General features: G+C 42.3%; 1 protein-coding gene across 13 annotated transcripts in view; it reads right to left on the bottom strand.

The window, feature by feature from the left end:
- Positions 1–263: 263 nt before the first annotated feature.
- The window catches only part of PARD3 (par-3 family cell polarity regulator), a 696,667-nt gene continuing 676,558 nt past the window's right edge, over positions 264–20,372 (bottom strand). For all 13 annotated transcript variants that reach the window (XM_079769113.1, XM_079769103.1, XM_079769104.1 and 10 more), the window contains 2 exons: positions 10,383–10,510; positions 264–2,254 (listed from right to left, as the gene is read on the bottom strand). In XM_079769113.1, coding sequence (XP_079625239.1) covers positions 1,861–2,254; positions 10,383–10,510 — 522 coding nt within the window. In that variant the 3' untranslated portion in view covers positions 264–1,860. The remainder of the gene's footprint in view (positions 2,255–10,382; positions 10,511–20,372) is intronic.

Below are 20,372 nucleotides of genomic sequence, written 5' to 3'. Positions count from 1 at the left end.
AAAAAAAAAAAGAAGGTCCCTTTTTCAACTTTCACTAAATATGAAAAAAAATACCCCACATCTGCTAATATACAGGGTGTCCCCCCAAAATGTATACATAGTTAAATAGCTGACAGCTCAATTTTGAAAATGAAAAATCTTTTAATAAACACTGCCTATATAATTATCCAAACTGTGTGTATACATTTTTTGGAACACCGTATACATTAAAAAATAACTCCAGGTAGGAGCGTTTCCACAAGAATACTACAGACACCACAAACAACAGGAAGAAATATGCCTTTTATTTTAAGTTTCATATGTACAGAGAAAGTTCTTTCTCAAGCTCAGGGTAGGCTGTGAGAAAGAGCCCTGTCATTCAAGGTCACCGCGTTTACATTGGTAACACCACTGAAATGTCACTGCACATTATGAACAAATAGAACATTACACAGAAATGCAAAAGAGACATAGGTACGTGTATGGACACTTCACACATTTTCTAAAAACAAGTGGACACAAAATACAATGTGCCAATAAAAAAAATAGGCATATCAGTACATGTCTCTTTTTTTTTTCCTTTTTCGTTAATACATGGATGTGGAGCTTTTATCTCAAGCTTTTCACATCGGGATTCGCAGGCACTTTAGAAACTCAGCCATGGGTTTACAATACATGATGTTGAGACCAAAAGATGAAAACATGAGAGCAGATGAAGTCCAGTGACCCACATGTACATGAAAATATTGGCATGAGAAGCACTTTGTCACCACTGTTTGCAGACACCAGAATGTTCTCCTTGTGAAGTGTGACAGGTTTTCCCTTATTTGTCTTTTCTTTTTCATAGCAGAATTATTTAGTAACATGGATGGTATCACCAGGCAGACATATAGCATGTGGGTGCATTAGACACATGTCAATTCCTATCGACTTGGGAATGGTAAAAAGCAGATGAGTTTTTAGAATCTCCAAATGAATGACCTATCTTTGTCCCACTCTATGCCCTTCCTGCCAACCTGTCAATCAAAAACTAATTAAAATAATTGCTTAGATATAATGGACCAGAAGCTCATCCTGGGAGAATTGTTTCCTTAGCTACCACCTCCCACATCATGATATACACAGGGCACTGGGCAGCCCAGACCCCACCAGAGGTCCCTCCAGCCTTCCCTACATGGTGTGGTGACTTAACACATGTGTTAGGAACATGACTAAAGAAGAGCATTCATAATCTCAGAATAGATTATCACTTTATTGGTAATGTTTAGTTATAAGGCAGTTACAAAAAAAGCCCCATGAAAACCTGACAGTGATGGAATATGGCTTAACTTCTTAATAACATGAAGGAACTTTCCTGTTATGAGGAGCAGAGAATGAAAAGGGAAAACCATACCAATTATAAATGACTGTGCTATGAGGTACTGTAAAGCCCCAATTTCTGAAGTATGTCACCCACTTTCATCCACCAGAAACTGAGAGTTGCCTCACATCTCAGAAAATTTAAAGGGAATAAAGAGAAAACAACATTACCTCAGCTTCAAGGTAATTTGTCACCACTAGTTGTACGGGGCTGTGACACAAATCCATGAACATCTCTTGAGTCAGGCCAAGAATTCCTGGTCCTCCTGAGAGATGCTGTGACAAATGCTTCAAGCAGATGATTGTCAGATAGTGGGGAATCCTTCCATGAAATACACTTGAGACATACTGGCAAAGACATTAAGGCCTTCCATTTCTTTGCCCATACTGCTTAAAGGCACTGATACCAACAACAGAAATATTCCATAGTACCAAGGAGGTTTTTAAAAAAACTCCCCAAATACAAGTCTCCATAGGAAAATGTCCTTTATTGCATGAATGAAGCAGCCGCTCTTCTCCTGCTCAGGAATAGAAGGGTCTCCCTTTTTCAGGAGTCTGGAGTCTGCTCAGCCTAGCGACCTGAGAAGGGGATGGGGGCACATCCTGCCGGAAGGGCCCCTTAGGGGGAGTGTAACTGGGGTCCTGGACTTTCTTATATGAGTCATAGCTGTTGAGCCCCTCGGACGCAGGCTGTTTCTTCATCTGCTGCTCTTTCCGCCTCTGTTCCTGGCGAAGGAGCTCCTGGGTCTCCAGCATCACCCTGGCATTGAAGCCGTGCCCGCCCAGGTAGCCGTTTCTGGAGCCTTGGTAGCTGGAGTACCTGAGGCTTTCCTTGGCACTCTGGAAGCCATCCCCAGGCGAGTAGTTCTGCTCCCAGGAGTCCTGGGAGACAGAGCTGGCATTTTTCCTGCTTTGCCTAGAAAGCAAAGCCAAAGGTCAGTGTGAGATTGGGAGAAGGGGAGAGAAAAAAAGAGGAGGGAAGGGGTAAGGGGGCATATGCATTTCAATATTTCAACAAATAGTACTGTGCTCCAGGCACTGTGATGGGGGCTGGAGAAAGAAAATGTGACTGTCAGCAAGCTCAAATCTCAGACAAGTGAACAAACAAGGGCTAAACAGGAGAGAGAACTGACTGACAGCTATTCAGAAATAGGTTCCGCCTTCTGTGTCTGGGAGGTACTGTCTATTCTACTTAGGGAACATATATCTCCTGCAATTCAGACACACTGGCAAAATGCTTTAGAGGAGGATTGGAGATTTGGCAGCATCTACTCTCGCAATAATTGCTTGCTTCAGAACATTACAATTCGATTCTAAACAAGCAAAACAAATATTTTACACAACCGCCACCATGGTGCCAGAGATGCTAGCTAATAGGAAGTACATGTAATGGATTACAATGTGAGTCCAGCTATGAGAGATTTAAGTCTCGACTCCTTTATGATTAAAAATGCAACAGGCAGTCCCTTACAGCCCTGGCTTTTGAGTTGTATATGTCAGCAATGGACACGCCTCAGAACACATGCTCACCAAGACCATAGACCTGGAAGTCCGCAGAGTGAGCCCTGCTTTTCCATGCACTGTGCCCTCACCAAAGGCCAGGACAGCTTACTAAACTCACATTTGGTCACCACAGGACAGGGGAATAAATCAGGCACACAGAAATTTTAAATTATCATCATCTGTGCAATAAAGTTACGCATCATTTTCAGGAAACATTACTGTTTTGAAATGTCTTTAATTTATTATCAATTCTCTAGATGATTTTATGAATTCACCATAAGATTGGATATGATAAAGTAAAACAATTTTTTGTTAGAAAGGAAGACAAGCCCTAATATTTAGCTTTAAAAGTGGGAGAGAGGGAGAGAGAATCCAGTAATAAAACAAAATCTATTGCTCCATGTATGAGTAAGAAAACCATTCGGTGACAGTACATATTACTCAGCCTTTTGCATCAACACACACATGATGGAATGTTCAAAAGGGCCCTTGCAGAGGAAAAACAGGGTCGATGCAGTCACTGGATCTCCCACAGGGATGAAGCAATTTGCATTTTTGAACATTCAAAAGTGCCATCAAATAGGGCTTTGGATCAAATCTGCCTATTTTTCATATGGCCTAAAATGTAGTCAGGGATATTTTCAATAAGGAAATGAACTAATGATCAGCATCATCTTGGATATGACCATGATTAATTGAGCAGTCTACAGTATATCTATCTGGTTCTCTTCTAACCAGTTAACTGCCACACGTCCAAAACAAAAACCATCCCCACATGCCACGATATTTTGAATTTAATTTAAAAAATCAATTTGCAATGAATATTATAAAAATAAATATATTACTCAAAATTCGGGTGTCCTTGAATATTTTCAGTTGGAAATTCTCACAAAAAATGATTTTAAAGCATCTATAGATGCTTATGACGTACAAAGGGTTAATGGAAATCAGACCATTTGTACAATCAGCCCAAGCAAGAATCCTTACATTTAGTGGAATAGTTTATCTGCCCAAAGCACTGATTATCTTCACTTAAAAAGTCATACATTAATCTGCTCAGAGACAGGAATGATGGAAAGTGCCAGCATGAAACCAGGGATTTGACATTAATCATGAAACTTTAATTAAAACAACAAACTTGTTACTGAGGTTACAGTAACAAAAGTGGGACTCCTTCATAAGTTGGTTATCAATCTAAAGATAACCAGAAATAGGCTGCAGACATTTCACCTCTTTCTCATCCTTGTCCTACTGAGACCCATGAACCCTCTTCATCCTGCACTCCCAACTCTAGAAAGCCTGAGGATGCGCTCTGTGGAGGTCATGCACCATAAGCTGAATTTTGAATCATTCCAGGAACACACTGAGAACTCACTAAAGGTTTGTTAGGAATGGAAACTCTGATGATGTGGAAGAATTTCTTTTAGCTAAAATTTTCTTCAAATTAATTGTATAGAGAGAAGGAAGCAGACCTCCCTGAGGTTTAAAATAAGGTATGTGGAGAAAGTACATACATGTAGAAACATACACATGTACACACACACACACACACACACACACACACACACACACACACACTTCCTTGGTAAGAAAGCTAGTGGTACCCACAACTCTTAGTTAAGACACAAGAAATGAGCAGGTCACAGAGAAACATAAGAGTGCAGCAGACAATAAGAGTTTCCAACACTAGGAAACCCATCCCCTGGGTACTAGGCACAATGGGAGAGTGGCTTTGGATCATATAGACATAGATTCACATCTGGAATCTGCCATTTGCCAGTTGGGGGATGCTGGGAGAGTTATGCTCTCTGGGCCCAATTTGCCTCATCTGTAAAATAGGTATAATAGCTAACCTCATAGGGTTATGAGGCAGAAATGAACAAATAACACATGCAAAACGTTTAGAAAGGTATGGCACAGAGTAAATGGCTGACTAAGGGGTTGGAGGAGTAGTTTGAAGGCAACGTCACTTTGCCTTCAAAGAGTAGGCTCTGGGTTTTGGGAAGCATCTTTCTGACCAATGAAGAAAAATATTAGCTTTCTTTTCCTTTGTCAGAGAAATTGGGTAGAAACAAGGAGGAGGGAAAGGTACTAGAGAATAACTGAAGAATCCTCACTAAGTGAGGGCAAATCCACACAATTCCACGGAGATGAGAAGGAAGCTTTCTAATGTCCCATGATTGCCCAAAGGCCACAATAACAACAGCAGCAAGAAAACATCAATGTCCATCCATCAATGTGAATTTCTTTATAGCCAACATGCAGGCTTGTTTGGTCTTGGAATGAGCCCACTAGATATTTCTGAATCCATTGAAAGCACACACACCTGGTTTGTCAATGATTACAGATATCTTCAAAGTGGTCTGAAGGCCATCATCATGCGGAGGACTCACAGCTTGCGGAAAGCCAGTTAGCCACCGAGGCGAGGAGGATGCAGAAGGATGATGAAAGATATAAAGACCAAGGCTAACAAGTTGACAAGCAGCTCAGAGACATAATAAATGGGCCTGGTGGGGAGACCACGTCAGGGTGTGAAGACATAGTGGAGAAGTGAGACGTACAAAGCAGAGAAGTGAGATACCAACAGATGTGAAACCAAGGGAGAGGGAAAGATGAAGAAATGGGGAGACAGCAGGAAATTTTAAAAAATTAATAAAGGATCTTAAGTTTTTCTATTGCTGACTATGAACATTCTCTGAGAGTTGCCTTTTGGATACTAAATAAAGGAACTAATTTAAGACTAAAAAATAGATTAAAAAAAGAAAGGAAAAATGAAAACTGATTTAGGAATTTAAAAAATAAAAAAGAAGTCTTAGTCTGATTGAGAATTGAGTGTGGGGCCACTCAGGACCCCTTTCCTTCAGAACCAGTGTTACCACCTGGCTAATGTTTCCTACTGACATTTCAAAATGAAACTTGAATTCTGCCAATCGGCTTCTTTAATTACAGTTAGAATTTCAAACTACTCTGGCTCCTATACATCCCTCTAATTCAAACCACCTTATCTACTGTGACTGAGACAAAGTCTTGACCATTTGTTTTACTTTATGTTCCACTTGGCAGCTGAACTATTTTTGTGTGTGTGTGAAATCTTTTTTGGTATCAAATGCCATACCAACTTGTTTAGATGAAACCCTGCTAATTGTCAACATCCGAGAAGCAGAGGTCAGTGTCTCTGAAGAATATCACATGTCAGAGACGTGGGCTGGACTCAAGCTCATACAAGCTGCGGCAGTCCTCCTCTGACCTCCTGTTTGGGTTCTTTACCGAGTTCAAGTTTCTGCACACATCTGCTGTGGAGTGCAGCCGCTCTGCCAGCAAGCCAGGGGGGCACAGGGCTCTGCACTCCTAATCCTCCTCACACGTGTGAAAATTCACATTGAAAATGATTCTCTAAAACAGTGGTTCTCAACCTTCCTAATGCTGCGATCCTTTAATACAGTTCCTCATGTTGTGGTGACCCCCAACCATAAAACTACTTTCGTTGCTACTTCATAACTGTAATTTTGCTACTGTTATGAATCGTAATGTAAATACCTGTGTTTTCCGATGGTCTAGGCGACCCCTGTGAAAGGGGTCGCGACCCACAGGTTGAGAACCGCTGTCAGGGGTCGCCTAAGACCATCGGAAAACACAGATATTTACATTACGATTCATAACAGTAGCAAAATTATAGTTATGAAGTAGCAACAAAAATAATTTTATGGTTGGGGGTCACCACAGCATGAGGAACGGTATTAAAGGGTCGCGGCATTAGGAAGGGTGAGAACCACTGCTCTAAAAGAAGAGCACCATGACCACCCCAGTTGCCTAAATGTACACAGCTCTTTCATTTTGGGTTTTCTATTTTTCTCATATCTGCTCAGAGTAAAATGGCTAATAATCAGGGAGTCACGATACCCAGATGGAAAGTTTCAGTTACGTATTTAGGGAAACACTAAACGACACTAGTAGTACCAATAGAAGCAATTATCTTCTGCATGGAAATACAGACACTTCTACCAGGTGCTTCAGGAGGAGAGGGAGAGAGAGAGGAAGGGAGGCAGAGTGAGTTGGTGGAAAAGGACAGGTGGCGAGTGAAGAAGGTGAGAGACATGCCAGGACAAAAGGATGTTTGGAATACTGAGCTCCTGTGGAATGTGACCAGGAGAAATTCCACAGAAGCATTGATCTGTGTCCTCTTCCTGGGGAACAGGGCCCTAGTCTCTCTCCTGCCAGGGTATCCACCCCTCCAGGCCATCCGGCCACCATCTCTCTCACGTCCCATCCTTAGTTCTGTGCATGTCAACTCACTCTCTTCTTATATACACTACTAGAGGCCCAGTGCACAAAATTCGTGCGGGGGGAGGGGGGTGTCCCTCAGCCCGGCATGCACCCTCTCCTCTCCTTGGGAGATGTCCGACTGCCAGTTTAAACCAGCAGTCAGATATTCCTCTCACAATCCGGGACCGCTGGCTCCTAACAACTCGCCTGCCTGCCTGCCTGATTGCCCCTAACTGCTTATGCCTGCCAGACTGACCGCCCCCTAACTGCTCCCCTGCCGGCCTGACTGATGCCTAACTGCTCCCCTGCTGGCCCGATCGCCCACAACTGCCCTCCCCTGCTGGCCCGATTGCCCACAACCACCCTCCCCTGCCAGACTGATCACCCATAACTGCCCTCCCCTGCTGTGACCTGCCTCTTCCTCCAAGACTGGCCTCCTCCGCGCCATGTGGAGCCGCGGGACCCCCAGGCCTCACCGCGTGGAGTGGCTGCCAGGCCCTGCCTCCACTGTGTGCAAGGCCATCTTGTGGCAACATCACACGCAAGGGCCACCTAGGCTTTTATTAGTATAGATATAATAGTTCTCTTTCACTTCTTATAAATACTCTCAAACACAACTAAAATACAGAAAGCCAGACTATTTGTCAACAGATTAAGAACCCGGTCCCTGCACAGACAATATATTCCTAAAGCACGCTGTAGTCACACACACAGGCCTTGATGTGCTATGGGCCACCTATGATTGTGGCAGCAGGGCCATACCCGGTGTGTCAGTCAATTCATCTTCTTTATCGTGCTCATCTTTCTGACGACTGCAAGCCAAAGGGCTGGGAGAAGGCACTCACATGGAAGACACTTTATGTAAAATCCGAAGGCATCCAGCAGCTGATGCCCTGGGCTGAGTCATACAGGGGCCTCCTTCCAAATGCTAAGGGCAGGAGCGCACAGAGGGGGACTTTACGCCCACATCTGTCAATATTCCAAACTTGGGAACAAAAGCTTTGGTGGCAATGAGATATGGAAATTAATGATTATAAAGGGCATGGGCAGGTTTGTGTTTGAATTCCGTGCTAGCTGTGTGACCTTAGGGAAAGCTGTCTAATCTTTCAGAGCTGTTTCCTTGTAAGACAAGGTGATCTCCAGGTCCTGTCCAGACTTAAACTTCAATGACACTTACTTAGAATGGGCTAAATAACTGTTAGTTATCCTCCTATTTAAAAGAAAAGATAATTCTGTATAAAACAAAAAACATAACTTATTACTCAAAGGAAATATAATTTTATGAACTGAAAAAAAAGAACTGAATGAATGAGTTACTATAGTAATGGCACTCACCCCAGTATAGATTCTCATACACATCCACATTCCAATGGTGACCTGGGTCAATGTAGTCAAATCTCTCACAGTTAATATAGTGATTATTTAACATTTAAAGGGTCTCATCTTTATTAGAAATTGAATCAAGATCACTTTTATATTGGTCAGTTAAGTTTACACAAATAAACATTTGTTCCCTCCCCTCCCCTCAAATAAAAGTTGTTCTGTTCAAATTCAAAACAGTTGATAAAAACAAGGTAAGTGGAGGTTTTTTTTGTACCCAAAATGTTTTTGTCACCTGGTCTGAAGTAGAAAAACAAATGCCTGTAAGATTGTGATTACTAAGAGTGACTTATTTCGGAAAGTTTGGAAGGCTGAATATTTAAAACTATTTTTATTCTTTACTATCCTCCTATTTAATAAAGAGGGAATATGCAAATTGACCATCACTCTGCCACAAAGATGGCTGCACCCACAGAGGAGGCGGGGTTTCCGTAACACAAGATGGCTGCACCCACAGCAGAGGCCAGTTCCTGTAAGGAGCCTTAACGAACAATCAGCAGGAACCTGAGGCTGTGCCCCCACCCCTGCCCCCCTGGGGCTTGACAGAGGACCTCAGGCCGCGCCCCCCGCTTTGGCTCCAGGCCAGGGGACCTCAGGCTGCGCCCCCTGCCCCAGCACCGGGCCAGGAGACCTGAGGCCGCAACCCCCACCCCAGCGCCAGGCTGGTGGATATCAGGCCACATCCCCCGCCCAGCAGAGCTTGATGGTGGACCTCAGGCTGCACCCCCCGCCCCAGTGGCAGGCTGGGCAACCTCAGACTGCGCCCCCCTGACCGGCAGGGCTTGGCGAGGGACCTCTGGCCACACCCCCGCCCTGGCACTGGGCCAAGGGACCTGAGGCCACACACCCCGCCCTGGTGCCAGGCTGGGGGACCTGAGGCTGCACCCCCCTCCTGGTATGGCTTGATGGGGGACCTGAGGCTATGCCCCCCTCCCAGTGGGGCTTGATGGGGAACCTCAGGCCACATCCCCCACCCGGCGGGGCTTGATGGGGGTGGGACCGGCTGGGTCTGGATCTAGCCCAATGGGGTGGGGGCTGGCCGGGTCTGGGTCTTGCGCGATTTTGAGGCGCACATTGGTGGGCAGGGACTTGACTCTGGGTCCTGTGGTGTGCCCCAGACTCCGACAGGAGGAAGATTTTCATATACATTTTACTAATTTTCTTTCATCTGACAATTCTATTATAGAGAAAGGGCAAATAGCAATATTAAAATATTTCCTCTAATTAATCCCCTTTTAATGTGCATGAATTTAGTGCACCGGGCCACTAGTGTATATATGAAATACTCAGTTGGGAAAATGGTTGTTGTTCCATGTGTGAGGGCTCAGTCACCTGAGCACTTTCTAGGCCTGACAGAGCCCCCAGAGCAGAGGTACCTCCATGTGGCTGTCAGGTAATGAGGTGGGTACACTGGGATCCTCTGAGGATCAACACAAGCAAACGCAGAGCTGGAAGTAGAGCAATAGGGTTAGGGACCACAGAGCCCACCTAAGTATAGAGCATGGAGTATTCACTCCACCCTTCTACAGAGCTCTAGATATCCGAAGTAGCAGTTATTCTGGTTACCCTAGGAACTAAGCAAAATGAGAGTTATCTTTCCATTTTTCAGATGAGGAAACTTTCTCCACATGGGAGGCAGCAGAACCAAAGCTATAACCCAGGTCCAGTCCCTAAGTACTCATCTGTCAATGCACTGCCTTTGCATTATTCAGTATTTAAGTGATGATGTTGGCATGTCCTGAAACACCTTTCTTTCTAGTCTTCTTGCCACACAGTAAGATGGCCTTGAAGCCAGGCAACAAGCCCTACCATCCACTTGCGGTTCCTCTCTGACCATCGTGGGTATGGTGGAGAAGCCAGGGCAATTTCGGAAGGACGAGCGTATGTAAGTACTGTACCTCGGCAGAGAGCTGTACTGGCGCTGGGCCTGCTGGAAGCTCTCACGTTCCTCCTGCCGCTGGCGCTGCATCTGCACCTCCACGGACACCGAGTGCCTGCCGCTCTGCGCCGGAGGTCGGGAGCTGGGCTGCAGGAGGAAAATGCAAAATAATTCACGAGAAGGGAATCACATCGTTTCTTATAGACTGACTTAGAAACATTTGGGAAATTCTGTGAAATTAAAATAAAACCAACTGCAATTTTCTCAAGTTTGAGAAAAGAGACATTTATCTAATTGCTCTTATGAGCCCCAATATTGAATCATCTTAAATTTTAATTATGGCTTTAGAATGGTTAGAAATTGAGAGGTCAACCTTCCTAAGTCTTCCTAATGAGGTTTGACAAATTCAATGTCAAGTAAATAAATAAAATTGAAGGTTAGCTATGCTGGCAAATGTTTTCGATGGTTATGTATTTTAGTTTAACAGTAGGACATAATATAAGCTGATCCCCCTTTTCCTAAACAATGACAGTTAAGCCTTGGCTGGTGTTCCTCAGTGGTTAGAGTGTCGACCCAGTGGACTAAAGGGTTGTAGGTTCTATTCTGGTCAAGGGCACATACTTGGGTTGCAGGCTTGATCCCTAGCCCCCAGTTGGGGCACGTAAGGGAGGCAACCAATAGACGTTTCTCTCTGTGTGTGTCTCTCTGCCTCCCTTCCACGCTCTCTCAAAAAAAAAATATATATATATATCAATAGAAAAAATATCCTCGGGTGAGGATTAACAAACAAACAACAAAAAAGAGAGAGAGAAAAAAGAATAACAGTTAAATTTGAACCAAGTTTAGGTGAAACTACCTATTGTTAGCCATATACAGGTGTCCTCTAGTCCAGCAATGGTAGCCAAATGGGGACTAGAAATGCTTATCAAATTAATAAACCTGAAAGCTAATAGCTACTTGAATTGGTTATGAGACAAGACATTTTGCCTTAGTGATTAGGAAATGGCATTTTTACCGAGGTTAACTGTATCCTATAGAGGAATGTTCAATCCTGCTGGCTAAATCCTTCGGTCAGCAGTCATGTGCTGATTGTGCCTCTCGCTCAAATCAGATACTGGATGTCCACACTGTGTTGCATAGATCTGGTCCTGTGGATGCTCTGGCTTCTCACCGGCAGGTCTTAGCTTACCTTCTAGATATGGCTTTTTGAAATAAAAAATAGACAACAATGCCTCTAATGCTACAAACACCCCACGATGGTTTATCATAGCATCAGTGGCTCACGCTCTTAAATAATCCTTTTGGTGCATGCTAACTTCTGTTCCCCTTGGTGTTACGCCACAGGCATATTCTGAGTGAAGAATGTCTGTTAAAAACAAGTTATCAATTTTCTTTTAGAGTTGAAAGCCAATGGCAGACTTTGACTTCATAATTTTCTAAAATAATAGAGTTATAGCGTTCATTTGGAGAGCTGTAAGAAACATGTGGGCCTGTTACTTAAACAATGTTTTGTGTGAACAGAAAGCAAGCATCATCTATCATTCACTCTCTGCCTGGCCAGCATTATCTTATTTATTGGTAAGCAACAATATGGCAATATATAGGACAAATATTTCAAAGCATACGGGCATAGCCAGTGAACATATTAAAAATATCCTGATACAAATATAGTGTGTGAAGATTACCCCAATTTCTACAAGTGGGTATTTACAGCCATACTCATAGGAACAAATGTGTGTCCACAGACCCTCTCCACAACATGGGAGTCAACACATCAATGGTGCCTTTAGCAAGGAAAACACTTCACTGAGTGAGTCCTGCTTATGCAAACAGAGCATCAACCAAGTGTTCATCAACTACATTGAAGAAGACAAACATTTTCTTCCATTGCACTTGAAGAGGCTGGCTAAATAGAAAATCAAGCTGTTCTAGTGTTCACAGGGAATCCTGAGAGAAGCTACTGGACAGAGGGAAAGCAAAGCAAGAAAACACTACGCAATATGCCTTCAAAAACAACCATATTTCCCTTTTCTTTTCACTCGGAATAAGTCATATACACGTGTCAAGCAGCCTTGAAAGAGCTGGCATTCTGCAGCAAGATTCAGTAACCAGTTTCATGAGCTCATGCTGTTTGTGACACATGGCTGTGGAGATGTGAAAAGAAAATGCAAGGTCTTGTAGAAATTTCAGGTGTATTTTTTTTTTAATCCTCACTGAGGATATTTTTTTCCATTTATTTCCAGTGAGAGTAGAAGGGAGGGAGGAGGAGAGGGAGAGAAAGGGAGGGGGGAAGGAAGAGAGAGAGAGAGAGAGAGAGAGAGAGAGAGAGAGAGAGAGAGAGATCAAAGTGAGAGACATATCAATTGGTTGCCTCCTGTATGCCCCCCAACAGGGGCTGGGGATCAAATCTGCAACCAAGGTACATAACTTTGACCGGGAATCAAACCTACTACCCTTTAGTCTGTGGGTCAATGCTCTAAACACTGAGCCAAACAGGTCAGGGCATCAGGTGTACTTTTTAGTTGTTTCTACCAGACCTGAAAATTTGATTCTGATAGAAAAAAAAAAAAAAGTTGAAGGGCTTTTGTTTCCTTAACTGTGTGTTTTCTGATACTGTTCATCTCAAATATTTTGAGCAGCAAGCATCTAGTTGGATCTTGATGAACTTCAAAATGCAATTATTATGAGATGGGATCTGAAAACTTAAAAAAATGAGTGAATGAGTTTGGTATCAGCATATTGACACATTTCATGTTATTGTGCTCACTATGATGAAATATGAATCTCAGGCTTACCATTAATGTTTTACTCTATTTATCTTTTCAGAGCATACAAAAGGGTAGGTTATTAAAAAGAATCACTCTTATCTTTAAGATGAAATTTTATTGGGCCAGAGATTTCAAAGAAGATTGGATACATGACCAGCTTAAAGCAACAACTTACTAAGTCCATCTGGAAAGCTTTATATTTGGCCTGAATAGAAAATAACCTCATTCATTATTTCAATGAAGATCTCATAAAAATGTAAATTGTGGGAACAGAACTATAATCTACAATCCTGATTTTTCAATACTGTAGTTTTCCATGTGTAAGGCAGAAACAGAATAATGTATTGAGAGTCCCAAATTGCAAAAACATAGACAAACATGAAGAGATATTTTGTAACCCCAGAGAGAAGTGTCTGTGTTCAAAGAAAACAGTATCAACAGCTTTAACAAAAAAGTGACATCTATACAGGGAAACATACAGGTAAAGCATACTTGGAAAAATTCTGGAGATTCATCAGATAACAAGGCAATAACTCTATTTCAAGAGAGCAAATTACAAATAATCCTGGTCTTCTTGCTGATGATATTGATGACAAGGTTGCCAAGACAATATGATAGAGATTGCAAGATGAGATAACCCATGATTCTCTCTTACATAGTGTGCTGGAGAAACATTATATGTGAATCTCTCCATGGTTGCTGTTTAAACCCCAGTGAAACTGTGCACATTCATTCTATAAGTTAGCTCCAAACTAGTAGTATCTATCGTGATTATTAAAGAGGTACTATTTATACTATATAAAAATTATATAAAGCTTGAGAAAGCTACAAGATTTTGGTATCACTTACTAGTGTAAAACAAAAAAAATCTTCCATATAGTGTTTCACTAAATTAAGTCATTAACAAAGTATTTCTCTCATTTAAATAAAATCCTATTTTTCCAAAATAAAAATAAACAATACAAAAAATCAAAATACAAAATCACAACTGCTAATTCTTAGCACAAACATACAATGTAAAATTGGTCCTTTCATGACCTGGGCAAGATGGCTGTGGATTAAATGTCAGAGCTACACTGACATTCTCCCAGAACCAAACTGGAATTACAATTAAAACATAGAAAACTTATCCTGAATAGTTAACTGAAACAAAAAAATTAAGATACTTAGGAATAAACTTAACCAAGGAAGCAAAAGGCTTGTACTTACAAAACTACAGAACATTGAAAAAGAGACACAGGAAGATATAAACTATGGAAAAATATACCGTGTTCATGGATTGATAGAATTAACATCACTAAAATGTCTGTACTACCCAAAGCAATCTATAGATTCCCCTATTAAAATACCAACAGTATATTTCACATATCAGAACAAACACTCCAAAATTTTATATGGAATAAAAAAAGACACCCAAATAGCCACAATAATCTTGAGAAAAAAGAATAAAGTTGGAGGAATCACAATACCAAACATCAACTTATACTACAAAGCCACTATACTTAAAACCACCTGGTACTGGCACAAGGACAGGCATATAGACCAACGGAATAGAACAGAGACCCCAGAAATCGACCCAAGCCATTATGCTCAATTAATATTTGACAAAGGAGGCAAGAGCATACACAATGGAGTCAAGACAGTCTCTTCAATAAATGGTGTTAGGAAAATTGGATAGATACATACCAAAAAAAAAAAATGGAACTAGACCACTAGGTTACACCATACACAAGAAAAAGCTTAAATGTATGTCATCAAACTATAAAAATCCTAGAATAAAACACAGGCAGCAAAATCTCAGGCATCTCATGTTGCATAATTTTCACAAATAAATCTCCTAGATCAAGAGAAATAAAGGAAAAAATAAACAATTGGGACTACATCAAAGTAAAAAGCTTCTGCACAGCAAATGAAACCAGCATCAAGATGAAAAGGGAGCCCACTGTATGGGAGAATATACTTGCCAATGATACATCTGATAAGGGGTTAATTTCCAAAATATATAAAGTACACGTACAAGTCAACAAAAGGAAGGCAAACAATCCAATTAAGAAATGGGCAGAGGACCTGAATAGATACTTCTCCAAAGAGGACATACATGAAAAAATGCTCAATGTCACTAATCATCAGAGAGATGCAAATTAAAATGATAATGAGGTACCACCTCACACCTGCCAGAATACCTTCCATCAATAAATCAACCAACAACAAGTGCTGGTGAGAATGTAGAGAAAAAGGAACTCTAAGTACACTGCTGGTGGGAATGCAGACTGGTGCAGCCACAATGGAAAACAGTGTGGAGCTTTCTCAAAAAAATTAAAAATGGAGCTGCATCTGACCCAGTATCCTACATCTGGGAATGTATCCTAAGAATCCACAAACACCTATCAGAAAGAATATATGCACCACTATGTTCATAGCAGTGTTATATATAATAGCTAAATTCTGGAAACAGCCCACGTGCCCATCAGTTGATGAATAGATTTAAAAAGCAATGATACATTTACACAATGGAATACTGTGCAGCTGCAAAAAGGAAGGATCTCTTGCCCTTTGAAACAGCACAGAGGGACCTGGAGGGTGTTATGCTGAGCGAAATAAGCCAGTCACTGAAAGACAAGTATCACATGATCTCACGCATATGTGGAACCCAATGAACAAATTAAACTGATAAACAAAATAGATTTAGAGACTTGTAAACATGGAACAGACTGACAAATCTCAGAGGGAAGTGGATGGGGGACAGGAAGAGATTAAACAAAGAACTTACATATATGCATGTATGCATAGCCTATGGACAGACATTAGTGTGGGTAAGTCCTGAGGAGGGATGAGAGTCGGGTGGAGGAGGTCAATGTGTTGAAAAAAGGGGACAACTATAATACTTTCAATAATAAAGATAAAAATTTTAAAAAACCTGCTTACAGTTGATAGACTAAAGAAAGAACAAAAATAAATACAGTACTAAGTTTTAGTACTAATGAAAACTAGGTAATATAAGATTTTTAAAGGTTAATATAAAAGTATACATGTCCCTTATGAAATAAAATCCATTACTGTTTTATTAACATTTACATAAAATATTCAATAATTTTAAAATACTCTGAATAACAAAAGATTTTCAAATTTCCACATATGTGCAATGGCAAGTATAGAAAACAAAAATACAATACATAGAGTGTGTGTGCTTTGCATCAACACCTATTGTGAAGGTGATGATGAGAATGATGAGACTGGCAATAGCAGAAAGAATATTGATATCCCCTTGAGATTTATAATCTTTATTTTAGCAATTCAAATGTGCTGTAACCCTAATATGCTGATATAATAATGGTAATTTAAAGATTTGGTAGAGGGAAAAATAATTTTTATGGCACTGAATCATATAAAGGGGATAAATAGTTTACTCTGTTTAAAAGTGGCCATTGCTATTATAGGTCATTATTTCCTACTAGAGGCCCGGTGCGTGAAATTCGTGCACTTGGGAGTGAGGGTGTCCCTCAGCCCAGCCTGCATACTCTCCAATCTGGGACCCCTCGAGGGATGTCCGACTGCCCGTTTAGGCCCGATCCTACCTACCAGGATCGGGCCTAAACGGGCAGTCGGACATCCCTCTCACAATCCAGGACTGCTGGCTCCCAACTGCTTGCCTGCCTACCTTCCTGATTGCCCCTAACTGCTTCTGCCTGCCAGCCTGATCACCCCTTACAACTCCCCTGCCAGCCTGATTGATGCCTAACTGCTCCCATGCCAGCCTGGTCACCCCTAACTGCCCTCCCCTGCTGGTCTGGTCCCCCAAAAACTGCCCTCCCCTGCAGGCCTGGTCCCCCCCAACTGTCCACTCCTGCAGGCCTGGTCCCCCCCAACTGTCCTCCCCTGCCGACCCGGTCACCCCTAACTGCCCTCCCCTGCCAGCCTCATCACCCCTAACTGCTCTCCCCTGCTGGTCTGGTCCCCCCCCCACACAACTGCCCTCCCCTGCAGGCCTGGTCCCCCCAAAACTGCCCTCTCCTGCAGGCCTGGTCCCCCACAACTGCCCTCCCCTGCAAGCCTGGTCACCCCTAACTGCCCTGTCCTGCAGGCCTGGTCCCCCCCAACTGCCCTTCCCTGCAGGCCTGGTACCCCCCAACTGCTCTCCCTTGCAGGCCTGGATCCCCCTCAACTGCCCTTCTCTGCAGGCTTGATCCCCCCCAACTTCCCTCCCCTGCTGGCCTGATCACCCACAACTGCCCTCCCTTGCAGGCCTGGTCCCTCCTAATTGCCCTCCCCTGCTGGCCATCTTGTGGCAGCCATCTTGTGTCCACATGGGGGCAGCGATCTTTGACCACATGGGGGCAGCCATCTTGTGTGTTAGAGTGATGGTCAAATTGCATATTACTCTTTTATTAGATAGGATAGAGGCCTGGTGCGCACAGGTGGGGCCGGCTGGTTTGCCCTGAAGGGTGTCCCGGATCAGGGTGGGGGTTCCATTGGGGTGTGGGGCGGCCTGGGTGAGGGGCCTGTGGTGGTTTGCAGGCCGGCCACGCCCCCCGGCGACCCAAGCATAGGCTGGAAGCAGGTATCTGGGATTTATTTATCTTCTATAATTGAAACTTTGTAGCCTTGAGCGGAGGCCAGGGCAGCGGGAAGCTTGGCTTCCTCCATCGCTGGGGCCAACCCAAGCCTCCTGCTTGCTCCAGCTCTGTGGCCGCTGCCATCTTGGTTGGGTTAATTTGCATACCCACTCCTGATTGGCTGGTGGGCGTGGCTTGTGGGCATAGCGGAGGTACAGTCAATTTGCATGTTTCTCTTTTATTAGATAGGATAGTAGACTTTTTTTTTTATCATTTTAGTCCAACATTAACTTTTGTCTATCAATCTTTGTCTTCCCAGCCCACCTCTACCCCATTATCCACTATATTTAGACAACTATTGATTGAACTCTTATAGGTTCTGAATGTTGAAAAGCTTAATTGCTACTAATAATGTAATGGTTGAGAAATCTGCTGAGCATGCCAATTTCCCTCATAACGTTTTTATAAACACATGTTTTGGTTTTAATATAGTACTACTGTCTTCATCTCATCTTTCCCAACCAGTGTTTGGATCTATTTCCCCCCATCTAAGTAGCAGCTGCATGGAAAACACAGGTGTGGCTCTACACATACAAACATACCCCACTCTGGTGCTGCAGGCTCACAGCCTAAGGCAGCCTCTGAAACTACTAGGCTCTGCCGCTGGTATGGCCCACAGGTCTCGGAGGCTTTGCTCAGCTGGATGGGGCCAGGGCTATAAGAAGAGGGGACAGCTTTGCAGCAGCACAGAGGTTGTGCCATGACTAAAGGGTACCCCTTTGCTGCAAGAATGGTTTTCTCTAGGTCAATTTCCAAGGGAGGTGACTTCCACCCAAACTGAACTGGAGCAATACTACTGCAAAGCTATCAACTAAGAAGGCATTTTTTAAGTTAAAGTATGGATACTCACTGTAAGGAAATGAGAGCACATACATTTGAAGTCTTAAAAGATGAAAACAAAAAGAAAACCATTTTTTCTCAAATTCCCCAGGTGTAGGGAAGGCAATCTAGGAGTGCAGGGTGGCTGTCGGCTGTGTACTATAGATTGGCTCTCTAATTTCAGCAGGCAAAACTCTACAATGGTAAGAGAAGCCATTAAAAGTCCAAGAAGATTTTTAAAAATTTATTTAAAGACAGACAGCTAGGAAGAAAGCTTGGGGGAGAAGAGGATATTCACATCGCATTGGATCAATTTTCTATCTGCAGGACTAAACTACTCTCAGTCATTACCAACCTGGGATGGGAAGGATTTAGCAACATAGCTATTAAAGGCTCCATTATCCCATCTATCAGTCCTCTCAGCCAGCAAGTCTCCTTGTGGGCAGTACTCAAGTGTCTGCAAAGTTTGAACAGCATACTATACTTATGTCTGCAGCCTGCAATTTAATTCTTTTAAAAGCAACACTAAGTCCTGTCCCTTTCAGAGCTCGGTGATAATAACCCTAACCTCGGCTACTGTTCCATTAACTTAGGGAAGATTTAAAGCAACTTGCTGCTTTACTTATGTTGCACCTGGCACTACGTGGGGAAGAAGCTGTTTTTTCTGATTCTTCTCTTACTCAGCTTGGGAGAGAATTCAGTTCAGTTACGGAGCGAAGGAAATTTTCTGGGCCTCTGCTCCTCTAAAGACCTTTTGTGCCACAAAACAGCTCCCTCAGGCCCGAACATCGTTTTGAACAAAAGCCCAGAAACAGGTGCATTCCATAGAGTTTAGAGAGAACATTTTGAAAATGGTTGAATTGAAAAGGGCTCCTCGGATGAATTTTCCGCAGTATCTCTCTCTGTATATAAAGTAATCGGCTTGGATATTTTTCTATATGACACATCTGGTTGCACTTTGTGTGTGGGCATTTCTAACAAGCATGGCAAATTCAACTAATATGGTTTAAGCTGTACACAGTTTGAAGATGAGCTTGTGGTTCCTTAAAGCTAAAATGATTCTCACCCTTTCCAAACATAGTGACCTGTCAAGGTCAAAACAAATACGGGAAAAGAAAAAAGACTCCAAGATACTCAAAGCTCAGTTTGTAAAACACATAATAAATACCATATACTAAGCTGCATTTTGAATAAGCAAGCAGCTCCTATTAGGGTAACAATGAGAATTGGTATGAAAATTAATACACTAAGTAGAATTATAGTCACTTGAAGCTCATTTATATGACAAGTAAAATGGAGATTATACTGCAAAATCCCAATTGTTTGAAAATAAAATAAATAAATAAAAAGAAAAGGTCAACTTCTGACCCCACAATTTAGGAAATTATTCCATTCCTAAAGTAATCAGCCTGTCATCCAAATAATTCCCTTCTCATTAATTACAGGAAGTGATAACAACAAGCCAAATGTCTAAAGTTGCTATGGCATTTTGCTATACAATAATTTGGTTCATGACTTTCAGTAGTTGCATTTCTAAATCCACAAGATTTTGTCAAACATTTTTCTTAATATGATTGTTCATATTAAGTAGATAATATAGAAACATATTCACAGTCCTCGTTCAAACAAATAAAGAAACCAAAATGAATATCAAATCTTTTCCACATCTCCCAGTGAAAAACATCTAGAGCTAAGAGTAGGAAATGCTCCTTTAGCCTAAAACAAACTTGGCGGTGAAGCATGTGGATACAATGTCACCAACCAGAAATAAATCCAATTAATCTTGGTTCCCTAACAGACCTTTCTCTA

This window comes from Cnephaeus nilssonii, assembly GCF_951640355.1.
Source record: "Cnephaeus nilssonii genome assembly, chromosome: 4".
Lineage (NCBI taxonomy): Eukaryota > Metazoa > Chordata > Mammalia > Chiroptera > Vespertilionidae > Cnephaeus > Cnephaeus nilssonii.
The sequence above is the reverse complement of the archived record's forward strand: the minus strand, read 5'-3'. Positions and strand labels throughout refer to the sequence as shown.